The sequence below is a fragment of the Bidens hawaiensis genome, unplaced genomic scaffold (genome assembly GCF_021521415.1).
Source record: "Bidens hawaiensis isolate Kalapana, Puna unplaced genomic scaffold, B.hawaiensis_p1.1 tig00013690_1, whole genome shotgun sequence".
Classification (NCBI taxonomy): domain Eukaryota; kingdom Viridiplantae; phylum Streptophyta; class Magnoliopsida; order Asterales; family Asteraceae; genus Bidens; species Bidens hawaiensis.
Genome location: NW_027492164.1, coordinates 207,109 through 224,209, shown reverse-complemented (window position 1 = coordinate 224,209; position 17,101 = coordinate 207,109). Strand labels below are relative to the sequence as shown.

Genomic DNA, 17,101 nt, shown 5'->3' with positions numbered 1-17,101 from the left:
TTCCCCAGGACTAATGATGCCAAAACCGTTTAGCTCCACTGTATGATATTGACAACCTTGTTGAGGCTGACTCTTGAAATTGCTTTAAGAAGTCAATACCTAAGGTGTCATCTTCCATTTTCAGTGGAAGGTCAAACAACACTTTCAGAACTTCTTCATCAACTATGAGAACATCCTATAGTTTAACCCCTCTTTCTTCTCCATTAACCCATCTAATCATCACAAAGGTTTGGTACTTTTTGTGGGTCCATCTTATGATCTTGGGCTTTGCCTAGAGTTTTCCCGAGGTTGAAGAAGGTGTTGTTCTTTAGAAAATATTGCTCAAGTCAATTCGAAACTCCTTTAGCTTCACCAGCAAGGAGACTTTCTGCAAAATAATGTTCCTCGCCAGTTAATTGCCTTCTCCTTGTGGCCAGGTTGTTTCTCCTTGCTATGTCACTAGCGTTTGTTTGGGTGACATTACCGGTACTTTGAGCCTTTCATTTCCTTTCCTTTTGTGTACTTTTATTTCAGACAAAGCTTTTCAACTTTTGTCTTAGGAAACATACTAGGATTTTTCTTTTCTTTTTCCTTGTACAAGATCCCTATAAGCATTCCTCAGCTCATCTATTCCCCATTTGGCAATTTCTATTATATTGTGGTACTTTGCTTCACCAAATTATATCTTCATTAGCTAACCTTTTTTTAGCCACTTGCTAATCAGGTTTAGGATGATCCTGATTAGGGTCTTGTTCAAGCAGCCTTTCTATTCTTTCACATTCAGTTTGCATTTCCTCATAAGTCTATCCTCTGAATGTGTAGGAAGATGCCTTGTATTTGGCATGCTCTTGAAGCCAAAGAAATGCAACCTCTTTGCCTCCATCAATAGTTGCTTGTCAGCTACTAGTCTTTCAAAAGTTCCTTTTGGTAGACTCTTGCAGCTTATTCATCATACAGTCTTTTTGCGGCTTTTACCAACGCTTTTGCAAACCTCCAACTCCTTATGTGAAATAAGATATCCCACATTCTTGGGTTTAAACTTCTTTGGAGGTGGAGATGAAGAATCTTATTCATCATCATCCATATGCAGAATCAACTTTCTTCTCCTTTCCAAAGTATTGTAACTTTTTTATTTTGACCTCAAGGTTTCAACAATTTTTGGAAAAAAAAAAAGCTTGTTTGGATAGATTCGGTGAGCATGCCCTCCACTGTAAGTAATTGCCGGGATTTAAGTATCGTCATGACTTGGTTAGAGATGTGTTATGGGATGTGCTTAAACGTGCCGGGATCTCAGCCAAGAAAGAGGCACCTGTTAACTTTTTGACTGATCCGAGTGAGGGAAGATCTACCCTACGTCCTGCGGATGTTCTTGTGTTTGGCTGGGCAGGGGGTAAGCATGCGTGTGTTGACCTCACTGGGGTGTCCCCGTTGGTGGGGCTGAGAGACAGTGGCTTCGTACCGGGACATGCGGTTTTGAGAGCGGAGTCTAGGAAAGTTGCTAAGCATTAGACATCGTGTTTGGAGAATCAGCACGTGTTCATTCCATTTGCCTTCGACACTTTTGGATCCCTAGTTCCCGAGGCGGTTCGCTTCTTGGAGCGGGTGCAGAAGGTGGTCCACAGGGACTCGCAGAGCCCGAGGAACCAAGGATTTATATTTAGTAGAATAGGCTTTGCGATTCAAAAGGGGATAGCGGCGCAGCTTGTTGCTCGCTTACCCATTATCCAGATGTAGTTCGGTTCGAATAGCTATTGGTTCTTGTGAAACCTTGGATGCTTGAACAATCACTAGAACTACTATTGGTTCTTGTGGTGTATCGGTAGTCGAAGAAGCTTCAACAGTTGGTTCCTATGTAACAACTATTGGTCTTGTACCAATTGTGGGGTTGAGTTTGAGCTATATTGGTGATTGGCTTCTTGACTTGCAAGATCTCATAAGTCAAAATTTTGACTTCAGTCGTCAATTCATCAATATTTTAGCATCAACTAACATAATAGTCACATCAATATCCTTCAATAAGTAGTTTTACCTACATTATCGGTTTTATCTGAATCAAATACAAGATTTGCATCATGAAACTGTTTGGATACCCTAGGGATGGCAATGGGTCGGGTTAGGTATTTCCAAACCCATATTTGATTATTAAAGCCCGTGCCAAACCCATCGGGTAGTTATCCATCGGATTTCGATTTTCCAATAGGGTTTTGGGTTTCCTATCGGTTTTGACAAAATACTCGTCGGGTGTATCTGGCCCAAAATCCGTCGGTTTTTAATAAAATATAACTAATCAATTACAAACAATGATTACCATAAAATTGAAATATATATCTCAAATAACTGTCATAAACAAGTTTGGGTACATTGGTATATGATCGAGTTAATGGGTCAATGTTATCGGATAATCGGGTCAGGTAATCGTGTATATTACAAATCCCAAACCCTAATGGGTCGGGTATTATCCATCACATATATGTCGTGTTTCGGGTTTTCCCATTTATTTCACAAATTAAAATTGAAAATAAATGGATAATTATACGAAAAATGCCACTTCGAACCACAATAAATTCATACGGATGTTGGAGACCTTCAACCACATTATTTTGAAATGGGTGTGGCTAAAAAAATATTATTTGTTACTATATAATATAAATCACACTTACTATGATTTCAAGTGTTCGTTGATACCATTTAGCCACATTTAATGAGAGAAAATGGCTTATTACAACAACATTTACCCACAATTTTTGAAATGGATGTGGCTAAAAAAACCTTTTTTGTGGCTATATAATACAAACGGTCACACTTATAATAAAGTCATGTAGCTGTTGGTACTCTTTAACCAACCTTATTTGAACAAAATGATTGATTACAAAAACCATTAGTCACGGTATTATGAAATATATGTGGCTACAAACAAGTTTTATTGTGAATATATAATAGAAACGGTCACACTTAGAGTATACTACTGTGATTGTTTCTACCATTTAGTTACACATAATGATTGATTGCAACAACCCTTTACAACCATGTTTTTTTCTAAATGAATATGAAAACATACTATTTTGTGACAGTACAATAGAAACAATCACACTTTGAGTACATTTATGTGGTTGTTGGTACCCTTTAGTCACATCTGTTATGTTTGATTTCAACAACCCTTTAGCCAAGGTTTTTTTTAAATGGATGGTGCAAAAATATACTTTTTTTTGTAACCATATAACACAAATGGCTACACTTACAATATGTTCACGTGACCGTTGGTACCCTTTAGCCACATGTATTACTCTTGATTATGACAACCCTTTAGACACGAACTTTTGAAATGGTTGTTGCAAAAATTACCTTTTTAGGAACATATAACACAAACGACCACAAGTAAAAAACATACATGTGGCCGTTGGTACCCTTTAACCACACTTATTGGGACCAAATGAATAATCCTATCAACAAATACTGAAACCCTTCAGCCACACTTTTAAGTTATGACCAAGAAAATGAGAGTGTGACGTTATGACACCTACGGTGACGCAAACTTTGGTCACACTTGCGGTGAAAATTTTATTTGGGACAAAGGCTTACGACCATAGTTTTTTTCATGTGGCGAAAGCCCTTTTTTGACGTGGTGTTGGAGCTAAATCAAAGTTGCTATGTGTGATAGAGTTCAAACTTTTAACAGAGTCTTGTCATTGTTAGGATTGAAGAATCAGATTGTTAGGTATCAAGTAATGGAAGTTGGAACTCTTATCATATGCATACTCTTATATATCCAATGAATGGATGAACTGAAAAGTCTATTTTTAGGAGAAGCCCAAATAAAATGGGGAGAACCGGAGTGAAATGTGTCGGATAATCGGTCATTCACGAAGATTTATAATGAGGGAAAGTTAGTGTATTAATGTCTTTACAGATGCATATTGAAACTAACTATTTGTTAATTATTAAAATATCGATCCATTATCATATGTTGGTTTGGTGATCGGAATGATCAGGCATGTCATCACGCGACCAAACATTGGAAATGCTTACCATGAGGGGAGATATAATATGAAAGGTTTCGGATATTGGTTGCTAAAATAAAAAAGATTCAAATAAATGTGTTTGCACACCCGATATCATTGGTCAACGTGGAGTATGTTAATGCATTTTATTATGACTAATGATTTGCATGATATTCGGCATTCATAAAAAACGGACAAGGGGAAGTTTGTTAGTGCATTTAGTGTGTTCGTCGTTGTGCAAGTTGACTAGATGTAGTCATATATTGAATATCACACTAGTGTATGCGCTCATACGCATGAAAGTGTCATGCATGTGAAGGATGCCCTAGATATACATATAAAAATATTGTGTGTGACTATGTTCATTTTTAGAGAGAGAGAGAAGGGGGGGGGGGGGGGGTTCCTAATGTGATAGGTCACCAAGGGGTGCACAACTTGATGGGTCAAGCTTAACCGTATGGGTGTGGGTTGTGTGTATGTGTGTGTGCATGTATGTATGATGCAACGATCACTTACTCATGATGAACGTAAACATTCGCTTATTGTTATCATTTATATTTAGTACTCGTTTATCACACACATACACCGTCTCAACGTTTCTATCGAGTGCAACTACTCGTTTATATATTGTTTAACCGATTCAATACTAAAAATATTTTTACATATATATGAATCTAGCGATTTCTCCAAATCACCAAAGCGTGTATGTTATGAATGCAACACGTCATGAATCGGTTGTGTGTGATTAAATGAACACATTTAATCAAGTACGTTTTGGTAACGTACTTATTATTGATCAAGATTTTAAAATGTACGGAGATTTAACTCTTGACTGGTTAACACTAGAACCTTAAAGGCCAATGGCCGAGACCATCTATAGGACTTCATCGTAGTAATTTTTATAAAGTAGCAAGAAAACATAAAATCTTATATGTTTAGAAGGAGATTCGAACTTTATCATTCACGTGAAAGGAAGGTTGTTAGGTTGTATGAAACATTGTATATTAAAAGATTAAAGGTACAAATTATAAAAGCTAATTGTACAAGATCCTATCCACCACTTGTTGTATAGCCTATGAGTCGTGAGTTTCAAGTGCAGACCCAAACTTTATCCCCACTTGTGTTATTTTTACGGATTAAGGCAGTAAAATATTTGAGATTTACCTTGAGCAAGGGTTATCAGTTAAAATTCCTAACTCACTCGGGTTTTCGTCCCACCATATGGTACGTCAGAAAGTTTTGCTCTTGTGACGCCACAACGACTATGAAGTGATAGTCAGCGGTATGGTTTGCCGCAAAAACGTCTAAACAAAACTCTAAAATCAGCGTAATCCGATTTAAAACAATATACTCTGGCAGGACACAGAGCTCTCCAATGTGGGAAGTTGGTAGTCCAAAAATACAAGAAAAAAAATTTGCACAAGAACCTTAAAAGCCATCGGCTGAGATCATCTATAACTTCATTGAAGTAATTTTAAAATGTAAAAAAAAGCGTAAAATCTTACTTGTTTAGAAAGAAATTGTAACTTTACCTTTAAAGTGAAAATGGGGTTATTAGGTTGCATGCATGAAACAAATCACATAATAATATTCTAGGTACAAATTATATGTCACACGTTTACAAGGAAATCACAGCTTTACCCTTATTTCGAAAAACAAGACTATATGTGTATATCTTGGACTCAAATTGAGTATCTTCTTGCCACCATTGATCAATTCCATGATTTTTCCTGAAATGCTCAGACTTAAAACCGTTAATCGTCAAATTAGCCGTTGGCAAAATGTGGAACGGTTCGAATCCTTTTCCAAACACGTTGTAAATCAGACTTCTGGCCGAATGTTTTGTCGCGATCTTTTCATTTTTTCCTAATCCCATCCCTTCCATCTTTTCTCTATCCTGAAAATACCTAATGTACTTGGCACATATCTTATCTTCCGGGTTCACAAATATATTAGGCACCCATTTCGATAACACATCGAACACGTCCTCTTTAGGACCCTCATGGTGAATCTTATTCAGTGCGGTTGCAATTCCAGCCTTCATAATACTACCGATGATATGGACTCCATTGTTCAACTTTTCATTTTGCATAATTCGGTCAATCCGAGTAGAGATGAATGGTGGGTTGAAGAGATAGGCTGTGATATGAATGTGAGACATGGCCATCTTCCTCCCAACAAACAATGCTATCGACGCACCTAACGAGTGTCCGGCTAACCACACGTTGTCTCGTCCCGCCACTTACACCATATTCCTAACAACTTTAAAAGCGCTATCGAATCGTGAGTCTTTTTCAGGATTAGACATAAGATATTTCAAATTGGCTTTCATATCTTTATATCCTGTCTGAGGACTAATGATCGTTCCTCGAAAGGCTATGACATACCTTGGAGCAAAGTATGGTGGATATTTGAGCTCGTATATTGCTCCAAAGTACGACGAATCAGTATCATCTATAAGTTTTTCTTTCAATTTAAAGCCAAACGGTTCACACCATTGAGAAGTAGCACGAGCATCATGTTCTTGCTCATTACTTATTCGCTCACGGTCACGGTCACGGTCACGGTCACGGTCACGGTCACGGTCATGTTCTAAACTGTAAACACCTCGAACAAGGCACGCAGCAAGCTATCTTAGATGATTAAGGTTGCTCCTGTAAAAGTAGAATAAAAAAATTATTCCCCAAACAACAAACAAATTAACAAAAGTACCTGTAATATGTCACTCATTAGTAGGCTCTGAGAAATTATAAAAATAAAGGCCCGTAGGGCATGCATACCTATCGAAAGTTTCCGACATATGATTAATCACTTAGCTAGGTTTAGGTTTAGCTTTCGTTGTAGGCTATAAGTTTCTTTTCAAATTGCAAACCTAGAGATTCATTTATATATATACATATGAAATGCGTACCGGCCATACTCCGTCATAAATTCAACAAATTGGTCTAATGTAAACTACTAAGAAGCATCATGTATTCTACATAGTATCTTCCAAAATGAGTATTCCAAAAGTCTTCTTTATTTTCTCCTTCACGTGTTTAGAATGATGACTTTAATATTATTAATATGAGTATTGACTTTATATAATCGCAACTATACAAATATAAGTTTTAGCAATTGAAGTGGCCGCTGACTTATCTCTTAACCAGAATTTTTCACAAACTAGTATTGATGGAAAAACATTTTACCATTTTAGTGTTGATTAAAAGGTATTTACCAAATTAGTGTTTTCTGTTTATTTTGTATTAACCTTTTACTTTTACATTAAGTCATTAACAATAACATAATGGTCTTTTTAATTTTCCTATTTAGTTAATCAATTATCAATTTACATATCATATGATTTATATATTTTTATGCTAATAATTCAATATCGTTTGTTTTATTTTATTTTTTTCTCAGCCATCCTTATTTCACTAAATCAGATATGAAAATTTTCTTTTGTTTTCATTTCTTTAATTATTTTATTTTTCAATTATCAATTTAGTTTTCATTTCTCAGCCATCGTTATCGTAAGTTTTATATTATTTATTTTTTACTAAATCAGATATGAAATTTAGTTTTTATAATTAATAATATATTTATTTTATAAATGTGTTTTGAGTATAGTTTTGGTACCGTAACGAGTATAACTGATACAAACTTGAGTTCAGGACGAACGTTTGGATCCAACCGAATATATGTCGAATAGACGCCGCAACGCTCGGGTTTTACCGATTTTTGTTGTTTTTGTTTTAAATATGCTCATTTTGAGAATTTAATTTTTGGGTTTAGTTCCGATACCGTAACGAACCTACTATATGCCAACCGTGGTAATGTAAACGCTTGGATTTTAACAACGTCGAGTTTTACCCATTTTTTAAGTTTTAAATATGTTCAGTTTATGAAAAAACGGTAAAACCCGGATCTTGGCAGAACCCGAGCAATGCGGCGAGTATTCGACGCGAATTCAATTGATATTTGTTAGGTTCGTTAAGTACCATAACTAAATTCAAAAAACAAAGTCGTAAAATGACGATATTGGATTGATCGGATAAAAAATCATAACCAAGTAAAAAAAGAGTTAGGTGATTGAAAAAACACAAAAAAAAAATATTACCAAATTCGTATATAAAGATTTAAAAAAAAGAGAAAGTAACTAAAAGAAGAAATAATAAGAAAAGATTCATAACTAAAACAGTTAAAAAAATCAAGTGAAAAAACAAAAGACGATTTTAGATCAACTGAAAAAAATATTAAAGGAATATGATATAAAAATAGATAATTTATGAATTTAATAAGAAAAGAGTTATATAGATTCTAATATGTTAATGTAAAAGTAATAAATAGTAAACACTAGTTTGGTAAATACTTTTTAATCAACACCAAAATGATAAATAGCTTTTCCATCAACACTAGTTTGGAAAAAAACTCGCTGATGGGAATGAGAAGTTGTCATTACAAGCTGACGAGGACGATGAGTTGTCATTAATTATAAAATTTTTTTAACAATAATAATAATAATAATTTCCCACTCCCAATAATGAAAACTTGATGGTGTCTAACAGATTTAACCATGTTATTTTTTTATTAAATAACAAAAGGGTAATATAGTTTTCTTTTTGTCAAATTACTTTCCCTCACATTTTTATCTGTGTGGGTCTCTCTTTCTCTACCACACCTATCTCTTTAAGAAAAAGGGGGGTACCGCTGCTCGTCGATGACCAAGAGCGACGGTGTGAAGCTACATCACGGATGTGACGGAGGAATTCTAATGACTGTGGCAATGTTTCAGATCTAGGACTAGTTGATTTTTTCAAGTGTTCAAGGGGGTGTGATTTGAGCTTCAATTTCGTCTCATAAATTTACTAACTCGGTTTATGTATTTTGTTTATGTGACTGTAGTTTATTGTTTTAAAAAGTAAGGGTGAAATGCTCGGTGTTTAAATAAATTAAATTACAATAGATTTGATAAGAAAATTGTGGTCTTTGAATAAAATAGTGGATGAAATATATGTGGTCTGCTTGGCAGATGAAATAAATTACAATATATGTGGTCTGTGTATTTAGTTACATTTGTATATAATCCTTTCTTTTTGGTTATTCATAATATAATATTATATATATATATATATATATATATATATATTTATGACAAGTTGATAATAACAGTTGTAAATCTTTGCTATATGTTTAACATGTGTAAACGATTATAACAGTTTTAAAATACTTTGCATCTATGTTTACAGTTGTTTAGAATAACTACACATGTATATATGTCCATATTTTATACTTATGTTTAACACATGCAAACATATATATTTTGCGGTCAGGAAAACGTACGTGCTTGTACCCATTCCGATTCAGATAATGAAGATCAAGAAGGGAATAAATAAGTAGATTTACGAACTAGATGTTTGCATATGTTTTTGTTTTCGGTTTTACATATATGGAACATCAACAATCGCACATGTAAATTAATCAGATTTTGGATATATGGTTTTTTAATAGTTATTTAAGGAGGAGGAGGACTTTTACACTCCTGACATTCACGCTATCTTTAATCTAGCATACATTACATTCGATTCTTGATCATTGTACTACATATTTCACTTAATATATTCTAAAGCAGTGGAATACTTTTTCTCTTCCGAGATTTTATGCCAGAGATCCCCACAGGGATCAAGGGGTTTCCTCGCTATATCTAGTGTCACCTTATTGCTTTACTTGATAATATTTCACTCGTCATTGAAGAACACGCTACCTCACTTAAGTTTGATCATAAAATTGCTTTTGTAATTTTTTATCAAAATAGTTTGGCACTTACTGTGGCGTAAGTGGTGATTTTCATTCTCAAATTCATCTTATAACTTGTTTCAATCTCCATCTTTCCAAGTTCAGATTGTATATGACCTCTCAATCAAAATTTACATCACCCGCAATGCCATTTTCCACCTCTGTATTGTCGCAGTCTCTTTCTCATCCACCTGTTGTTCAAAGGAAGGCTAATTCCACTAACATGTCTATTCCAGTATCATTTTAAGGTATATGTTTAGATGAAAAAGCTTGATCATTTATTGTTAGTTGAACATAAAAATAGATGGGTATACAGACCGGGTTTGGTAGACTTAGAAAGTCAAAAACTTTGACATAAATAAGCAATTGAGGTGTGAATCTATATCTACCCAGAATATTAAGTTGTGGACTAATTGGGACTGAGCCAAAACCCCATGGCATTAATTATAACAACAAAATAGAAGTCATGGCAATTAATCCCAAAGAGAAACCAAGAAGTTTATAAGAGCATTAACATCAAATCCTATATACTTAAATCTAAAATCATACTAAAAATGACTACATTTTCTCTCTCCTTTCATTAAATAATATTTTTTTATATCTTTATCATTACTATTTCTCTCTCTTTCACTTACAACCACTTTCAACAAATATTAAAAATTTATAGTGGTGAACAGTAGTTTTTCAAATATACAAGAAATCATTGTATTTTCTCTTTCATCTACTCACAACACCCTAAACCACCCCGTAAATTATAAAAACTTTACTTATCAAATTTAGTGGTTTGAATGTGAATGCTCTTAAAACGAAAGTCTAGAATTAAGTTCCATGGAGTTAGTGGTGTTCACTGAATGAATCTGGACCAAGTATAATAATAATCAATATACTTGAGCAAGTTGGAATATTAAAATGGAATTTATTTTACTGGTCGTTAAAAAAAGGAACTTAAAGGAATTTATTTTGTTTGTCGTTAAGAAGAAGAGGAGGAGGAGGAGGAGGAGGAAGAGGAATTGACTTGCAAGTAATTGGACAACTTTTACACTCCCGACATTCACACTATATAACAAACCATAAAATAAGCAAAAGGGAGTGAAGAAAATTAAATAAACGAGTTTTCATCCCACATTGGTGGAGGAAAGAAATAGAATGCTTCCATCTTGATATAAATAAGAAAGCGAGTTCTTGTCCCACATCGCCAGATTACAAAACTTGTAAACTCTTTAAAAGAAAGAGATCTCATATGATAATATTCTTGTATGACAAGAATATGATAATATTCTTGTAAACTCTTTAAAAGAAGGGTGCGAAGCACCCGACACGCACGGGCTGGGGCGAAGTGCGATAGGCTCTTTAATGTCGCACTTTGCACTTAGCATCGCCGCTTGAAAGTCGTCTTAGTATTTTTGGAAACTAGCTCCTTCGCGCTACGCGAAGAAGTGAACTCAAGCCTCTTCGCCTTACACGAAGCCTTATAAGTTATCCAGAAAAACTTTTGTCCTTCGCGCTACGCGAAGATTTCTTAATTATCCCTTCGCGCTTCATGACATGATAGTTATGCAAGTGACACATTGTCTTCCACGTGGCCTAGCTAGGGACTGACTCAGCAACCCTATAATTACTTCACGCTACGCGAAGCTGCTTGTTTGTGTTACTTCGCGCTACGTGAAGGAACCAAATTTCAACAATAAATAGGGCAGAAATCAGCCTTCACTTCCTCACACACTTTTCACGTCTCTCTCACTTTTTCATATATAAGAGTGGTGGTATAATACCCGAGTAGTCGTAACGATACCCTCTCCGATTGTAAAAAAAAAAACTTTTATACACGAATATAAAAGCTCTACCAGAACAATGTAAGACATTGTGCTATCGTGTAAAGTTTCTAACCTCATGATTATCGCTATGATTATTGGGTTTGTACTAATCTAGATATACTACATTGTGTTTAACTTGGCTACTTATAACCACACGGTGCTTTTTAATTGTAAACTTGCAAGGTTAGACATTCGAGTTTTCGTACAACTCACATTTGCGTGAGACAACTGTATTTTCAATACTGTCATGATGATTTTTAAATTGACTAAACTCATGATAGATTATCCAAAGGTTTTAGTTACATTACAGTGATCAAGTCTCTGTAGACTTAAGGGATGGTTATTATTAGTATTGTGTGGTTTTGTACACAAGGTTTTTCTACTGAGCTATTACACGTTACTTACTGGACAAGTGTTAACCAATAAGTAATATGAAAACAGTCACAGATACGGTCGAGTGACAAGTTCCTTTCGGTAATTTGTAAGCAGCCAGATATAAAAACATCTTAATGTTGTAACTGTAAAATGTGTCATTTACATGTATATGCTCTCACCAATATTTCTCGCTGATCAAATATTTTTAAACATGTTTCAGTTGACTTGTTAAAGACAAAGGAATGATGTATGCGGGCTTCCGGATTAAATAAGTGGCTTATCACCAAAATAAAGAAATGTGTTTTGTAAATTAGGGTTTAGGATTAGGTTTATTTCGGAAATGTTTTTTAATGTGAGAAGTGCGGAGGAGAGATCTCAACCACTAGATTATTAATCAATTGCTGAAAAAATAGTGGTATTTATTGTAATTAATGAAATGTTGAGAATCATTTAAATAAATAAAAAGGTAGTTTAGGTAGATAATAATTCAAATTTTCCATTAAATGCATGAGTTATAATTTATTTGTTTTTTCCAAAATATACATATGATTATGAGTTAAATCTTTTTACCTTCAATATTATTTTAAGTGGAGATTTCTTTTATGTTTTATTTTAACAAAAAAATGCTTTTAAAGTTAAGGTATTTAATCTAAAATACGGCATTTTCGTTACCTATTGTTCTTTTGAAAATAAAAAAATAGAATAATTTTTTCTGCAAAGAAAAAGATTTTAAATTAAGGTATTTTTAGGCTAATGTGTAACATCTTCATCATCAGTTGCTCTTTTGTAAAGAAATAAAAAAAATAAAAAAAAGTTCTACGTAGGAAGAACTTTAATATGTGTAGGACGAAATTGAAAATGTGTAGGAATAACTCAATATGTTTATGAAAATTTTATAAAAGTGTAAGAAAAAATTGAATATATGTAGGAAAAAAATAAAGATGTGTAGTTAAATTATGAAAAAGTGTAGGAAGAAATTAAATATGCGTAGGAAAGAAATTAAGATGTGAACAAGAAAATTAAAGATGTGTAGATAAATTTTGAAGATGTTTATGAGAAAATTAAAGATATGTATGCAAACTTTGAAGAAGTGTAGGAAGAAACTGAACATGTGTATAACGAATATAAAGATGTGTAAGAACAAATTATAGTTGTGATGGTGAAATCAAGAGAAATAATAAATAAATTATAAATATAAACTTATTGAATGAATTTGTTGATTTTTTTTTATTTTAAAGTTATTATGGTTTGATTAATTGTATTAATTAGAGAGAGAGAGAGAGAGAGAGTGAGTAATTTTATGTTACTTTAATAACATTTTCATATATTTTTAAGTATTTGAGATTGAAACTAAATGGATGGTCCAAATTAACTTCTCGCATTTCTCGTTGTAACTTGACTTTTCGCATGAACCATCTTCTTAGGGTTTATCCCATATAAAGCTTATGTTTGTATCAAAATGGGTTTTATTCCCAGTTTATAAAATAAGAATCATGATGTTTTTAAAACTCTGATCATTTCTCCCAACTACGGTCCTGATGAAATATTCCGCTGCAAATTATGTTAATAAACACCGATACCACCACTCGATGTTCACGGATTCCTCACGAGGTATAGGGGGGCAGGGGCTGCGACACACTATCTTTAATCTAGCTTACATTGCATTCGATTTTCGAATGGTACTACATATTTCACTTAATATATTATGAGGTAGTGGAATAGTTTTCCTCTCCCAGGACTTTGTGTCCGAGCTACCCACAGGATTAAGGATTTTCCTCGCTATATCTTGTGTCACCTTATCGCTTTGCTTGATACGATATCATTGTTTATTGAAGAACATGGTACCTCACTTACAAGTTTGATCACAAAATTGCTTTTGTAATTTTTGCCAAAACAGTTTAGCGCCCATGGTAGGGCAAGTGGTATTTTCATTCTCAAATTCATCATAAAACTCGTTTCGAATCACTATCTTTTCAAGTTCTGATTGTATATGGCCTCTTAATCAAAATTCACATCATCATCGGTGCAGTTTTCCACCTCTGGAGTGTCGCAGTCTCTTCATCCTCCATATGTTGTTCAAAGGAAGGCTAACTCGACTGGCAGTGGCAGACCCACTGTGTAGAGAAGGTGTGCAGCCGCCCACCTTAGAATTTCATCTTCTTCACGTATATATGTGATTTATTCCAATTGCCCCATGAAATTTTGAAACCACCCCCATTGATTGAACTAGTAGAGGACTTAAGTGAAAAGAGAAGACAAAAATGAAAGAGCATGATGGAGAAATACTAAGAATAAGTTTCCCGGCAGAGTAATTGATAAAAGAAAGAAGGAAAAAAAAAGAGGATGAAGAAGATGACTATGATATAATACATACCTACCAAGCTAGTACAAACCTATTTTTTTAATTATATATGTGTGTAGCTATTGAATATTAATAACCGACAACAATTCGATATTCACACAATTTCATTCTTGATTTCTTAATACATTTACTTTATAATAAATTTTGATTTAACTTTCTTTTTAAAAAGCCATATTATATACCTATTAGAGTATTCTCATCCAACCCCTCATATTATGTGAAGGGTGTTTTTATAATTTAGAGAGTGATTCAAGGTGTTTTGAGTGAAGAGTTTTTATATTTTAGAAAAAGTAGTGATTTTACATTTAGAATTGGATGCAGCCACATAGCTTTCATTCTATTATTCCTGTTATGTGAAGTGAAGTTTATATTATATATTTGAGAAAAAAAAATAAATAAGAAACGATGTTTGTATAACTGTTCCGTCGCGTCACCCGAACTAGAGGTGCACAAAAAATCCGTACCCGGAACCGGACCCGAAAAAAATATGCCGAACCGGTTTTTTATACCCGGGTATTCTATACTCGAAACCGGAACCGACCCTACCCGTAGAGTATGGATAGGGTATGCATTTTGAGGTCAATACCCGTACCCGGAACCGTACCCGATTTATACTCGTAAATTCCCAGACGCGGTCATACCCTTACCCGATACCCTGTACCAATTTTCTAATACCCGAAATAATACATGAGTTTTTATAGTATATTTTTATATTTACTTCATAACTTTTATGTTTAAGTTTTTGTAAAATGCATATTACTAAGTAAATAATTTGTAATTAAGTGGATTTATGGTTTTGTAATATAGTTTAATTATTTTTATAAATTACAAAGCAAATTTAAATTTTAAACAAATTAAAAAATGTAAAAAAAAATTACAAATTCAAAACCGGTATTAATACCCGGTCGTACCCGCTTCCAATACCCGAACCCGATCATACCCTACCCGGGTACATAGGGTTGAGTTTTTATCCTCAATACCCTACCCGATTTTCCAATACCCGTTCACACCCGAAATTGGTTCATACCCGAACCCGGGTATTAGAAAAAACCCGATTTTTGCACCTCTAACCCGAACCAGAAAACCGACCGGTATATATAACATAACCGCTACCAGTTGTTATAAAACTGCCGATGTAAATAACCGTTACTTTGCGTCTAAATATCGTTACCAAAAGGGTATAAAACGCTGATAACCGGCGTTATAAAACCATCGCGTCTAATAGTTTAACCGTCACGTTAGTTACCGGAAAACTGCCGGTGTAAATAACCGTTACTGGAGGTTATAAAACGCCCTCTCTGGTCGTTTATTTTTTAAATCTATCACAAATGGTTTCCTAAAATAATATTGCTAACTCCAATTTTGCCTACTCAATAGTCTTTGACGAGAAAGTAGTAACGATTTCGGAAATAAGCGCCGGTCCTTCGAACAAACAACGACGCGACAAAGGTTCTCACAAGTACTATGAGCGGAACAACGATTCCGGTAGTAATATCAGCGGAACTAAGATGAATTCGGTGGAAGATCTTCAAATCTGATGGATACCCTGTTAAACTCGATCCGTTTCAAGAAATCCATTCCATCAAATTTTTACTTGAAATGGGGGATTATGTTACTGCAAGGGTCTCCGGTAGAAGCAAAAAGACGATAGCGGTGAAATGAAGAAGAAGATGGTGGGTTTGTTGTGACGCCACCAAGTTATTCATAAAGTTGTTTTTATTCTACCCTTAGGCTATGGGGTATACTTTAACATCTACATAGGTTAAAATGGTATGTCACTTTAAAGACGGATTAAACCACTCCCCGCTTGTGTTAAAGTGTGTTAAAAAGTCCCATAGGTTATCCTTTTAACGGGTTAAAATGAACAATATGTATTAATTATGTATTAATAGAAGAGAGATGAAGTTAAATGGGTTAAACCATTTCTTTTGGATGACATGAAGTTAAAGAGAAAAAAACAAGTGATGTGAAGCTTATGTGTAATTAAGATGTGTTAGAGTATACCTCATGGCCTTACCCACTTTATGATTTATTCAATAGTCCCCCCTCAAGTTCACATATACAAATAACACTTTAACTCTAGGAATTATTTTACATTTATTTATTTATTATAATTTGTATCAAAAGAAATAGAAAATCATTCTCATCATTTAATTTAAATTAACTATTAATTTATTTATGTAACTAATTTTAGGTATTTTTCTCTTAAAAAACTTTTTATATGACGTTTTGCTAAATATACTAACTATAACTTTAAATTTTTGCAAACCAAGGGAAAAGGAAGTACACCCACACTTTTAACTTTAAATTTTCCATTCAAATGTTGATTTTATTACGCGGTTTTAAATGTGCCAAAACAACATTTGCAACTGTCATGCATGCCATATTTGATTTAAACTTAAGTAGCACAAAATAAAAGCGATATTTGTAATCATACAAGTATAGCTCCGCCGCAACGCGCGGATAACAATGCTAGTATTAATCAATTAGAAAGTATACTTCACATGAAACTTAAGCTTACAAAAACTAATGGCTTAAAGAATAGTTATATATTTGTATTTGTTATACTTAAATGAATATGTTTTGAAAGTATAAAAGTTTGTACAAAGAAATGTAAGCCTGTTATATTTCCATTATTGATATATAATGGTTTACATAGTTTGTTTATGTATTTGAAATTCAATTTATGTACATTATTTGACATAACACAGCCCGAAATACTCCTAAAAATTTTCGCCCCCCATGACAAAAATTCTTAGATCCGTCATTGTCGAATGGCATGTCTGCTCTAGCAACAA

The 17,101-nt window shown here is 33.9% G+C and overlaps 1 protein-coding gene and 1 pseudogene across 1 annotated transcript; both read right to left on the bottom strand.

The window, feature by feature from the left end:
* Positions 1 to 5,595: 5,595 nt before the first annotated feature.
* On the bottom strand, positions 5,596 to 6,144 carry LOC143544699 (GDSL esterase/lipase At4g10955 pseudogene; annotated as a pseudogene).
* Positions 6,145 to 6,219: 75 nt separating this feature from the next.
* Positions 6,220 to 6,707, bottom strand: LOC143544698 (GDSL esterase/lipase At4g10955-like). The gene is made up of 2 exons (XM_077036735.1): positions 6,690 to 6,707; positions 6,220 to 6,606 (listed from the first exon to the last, which is right to left on the bottom strand). Exons 1-2 carry the CDS (start codon positions 6,705 to 6,707, stop codon positions 6,220 to 6,222), a joined length of 405 nt encoding a protein of 134 aa, XP_076892850.1.
* Positions 6,708 to 17,101: the final 10,394 nt, after the last annotated feature.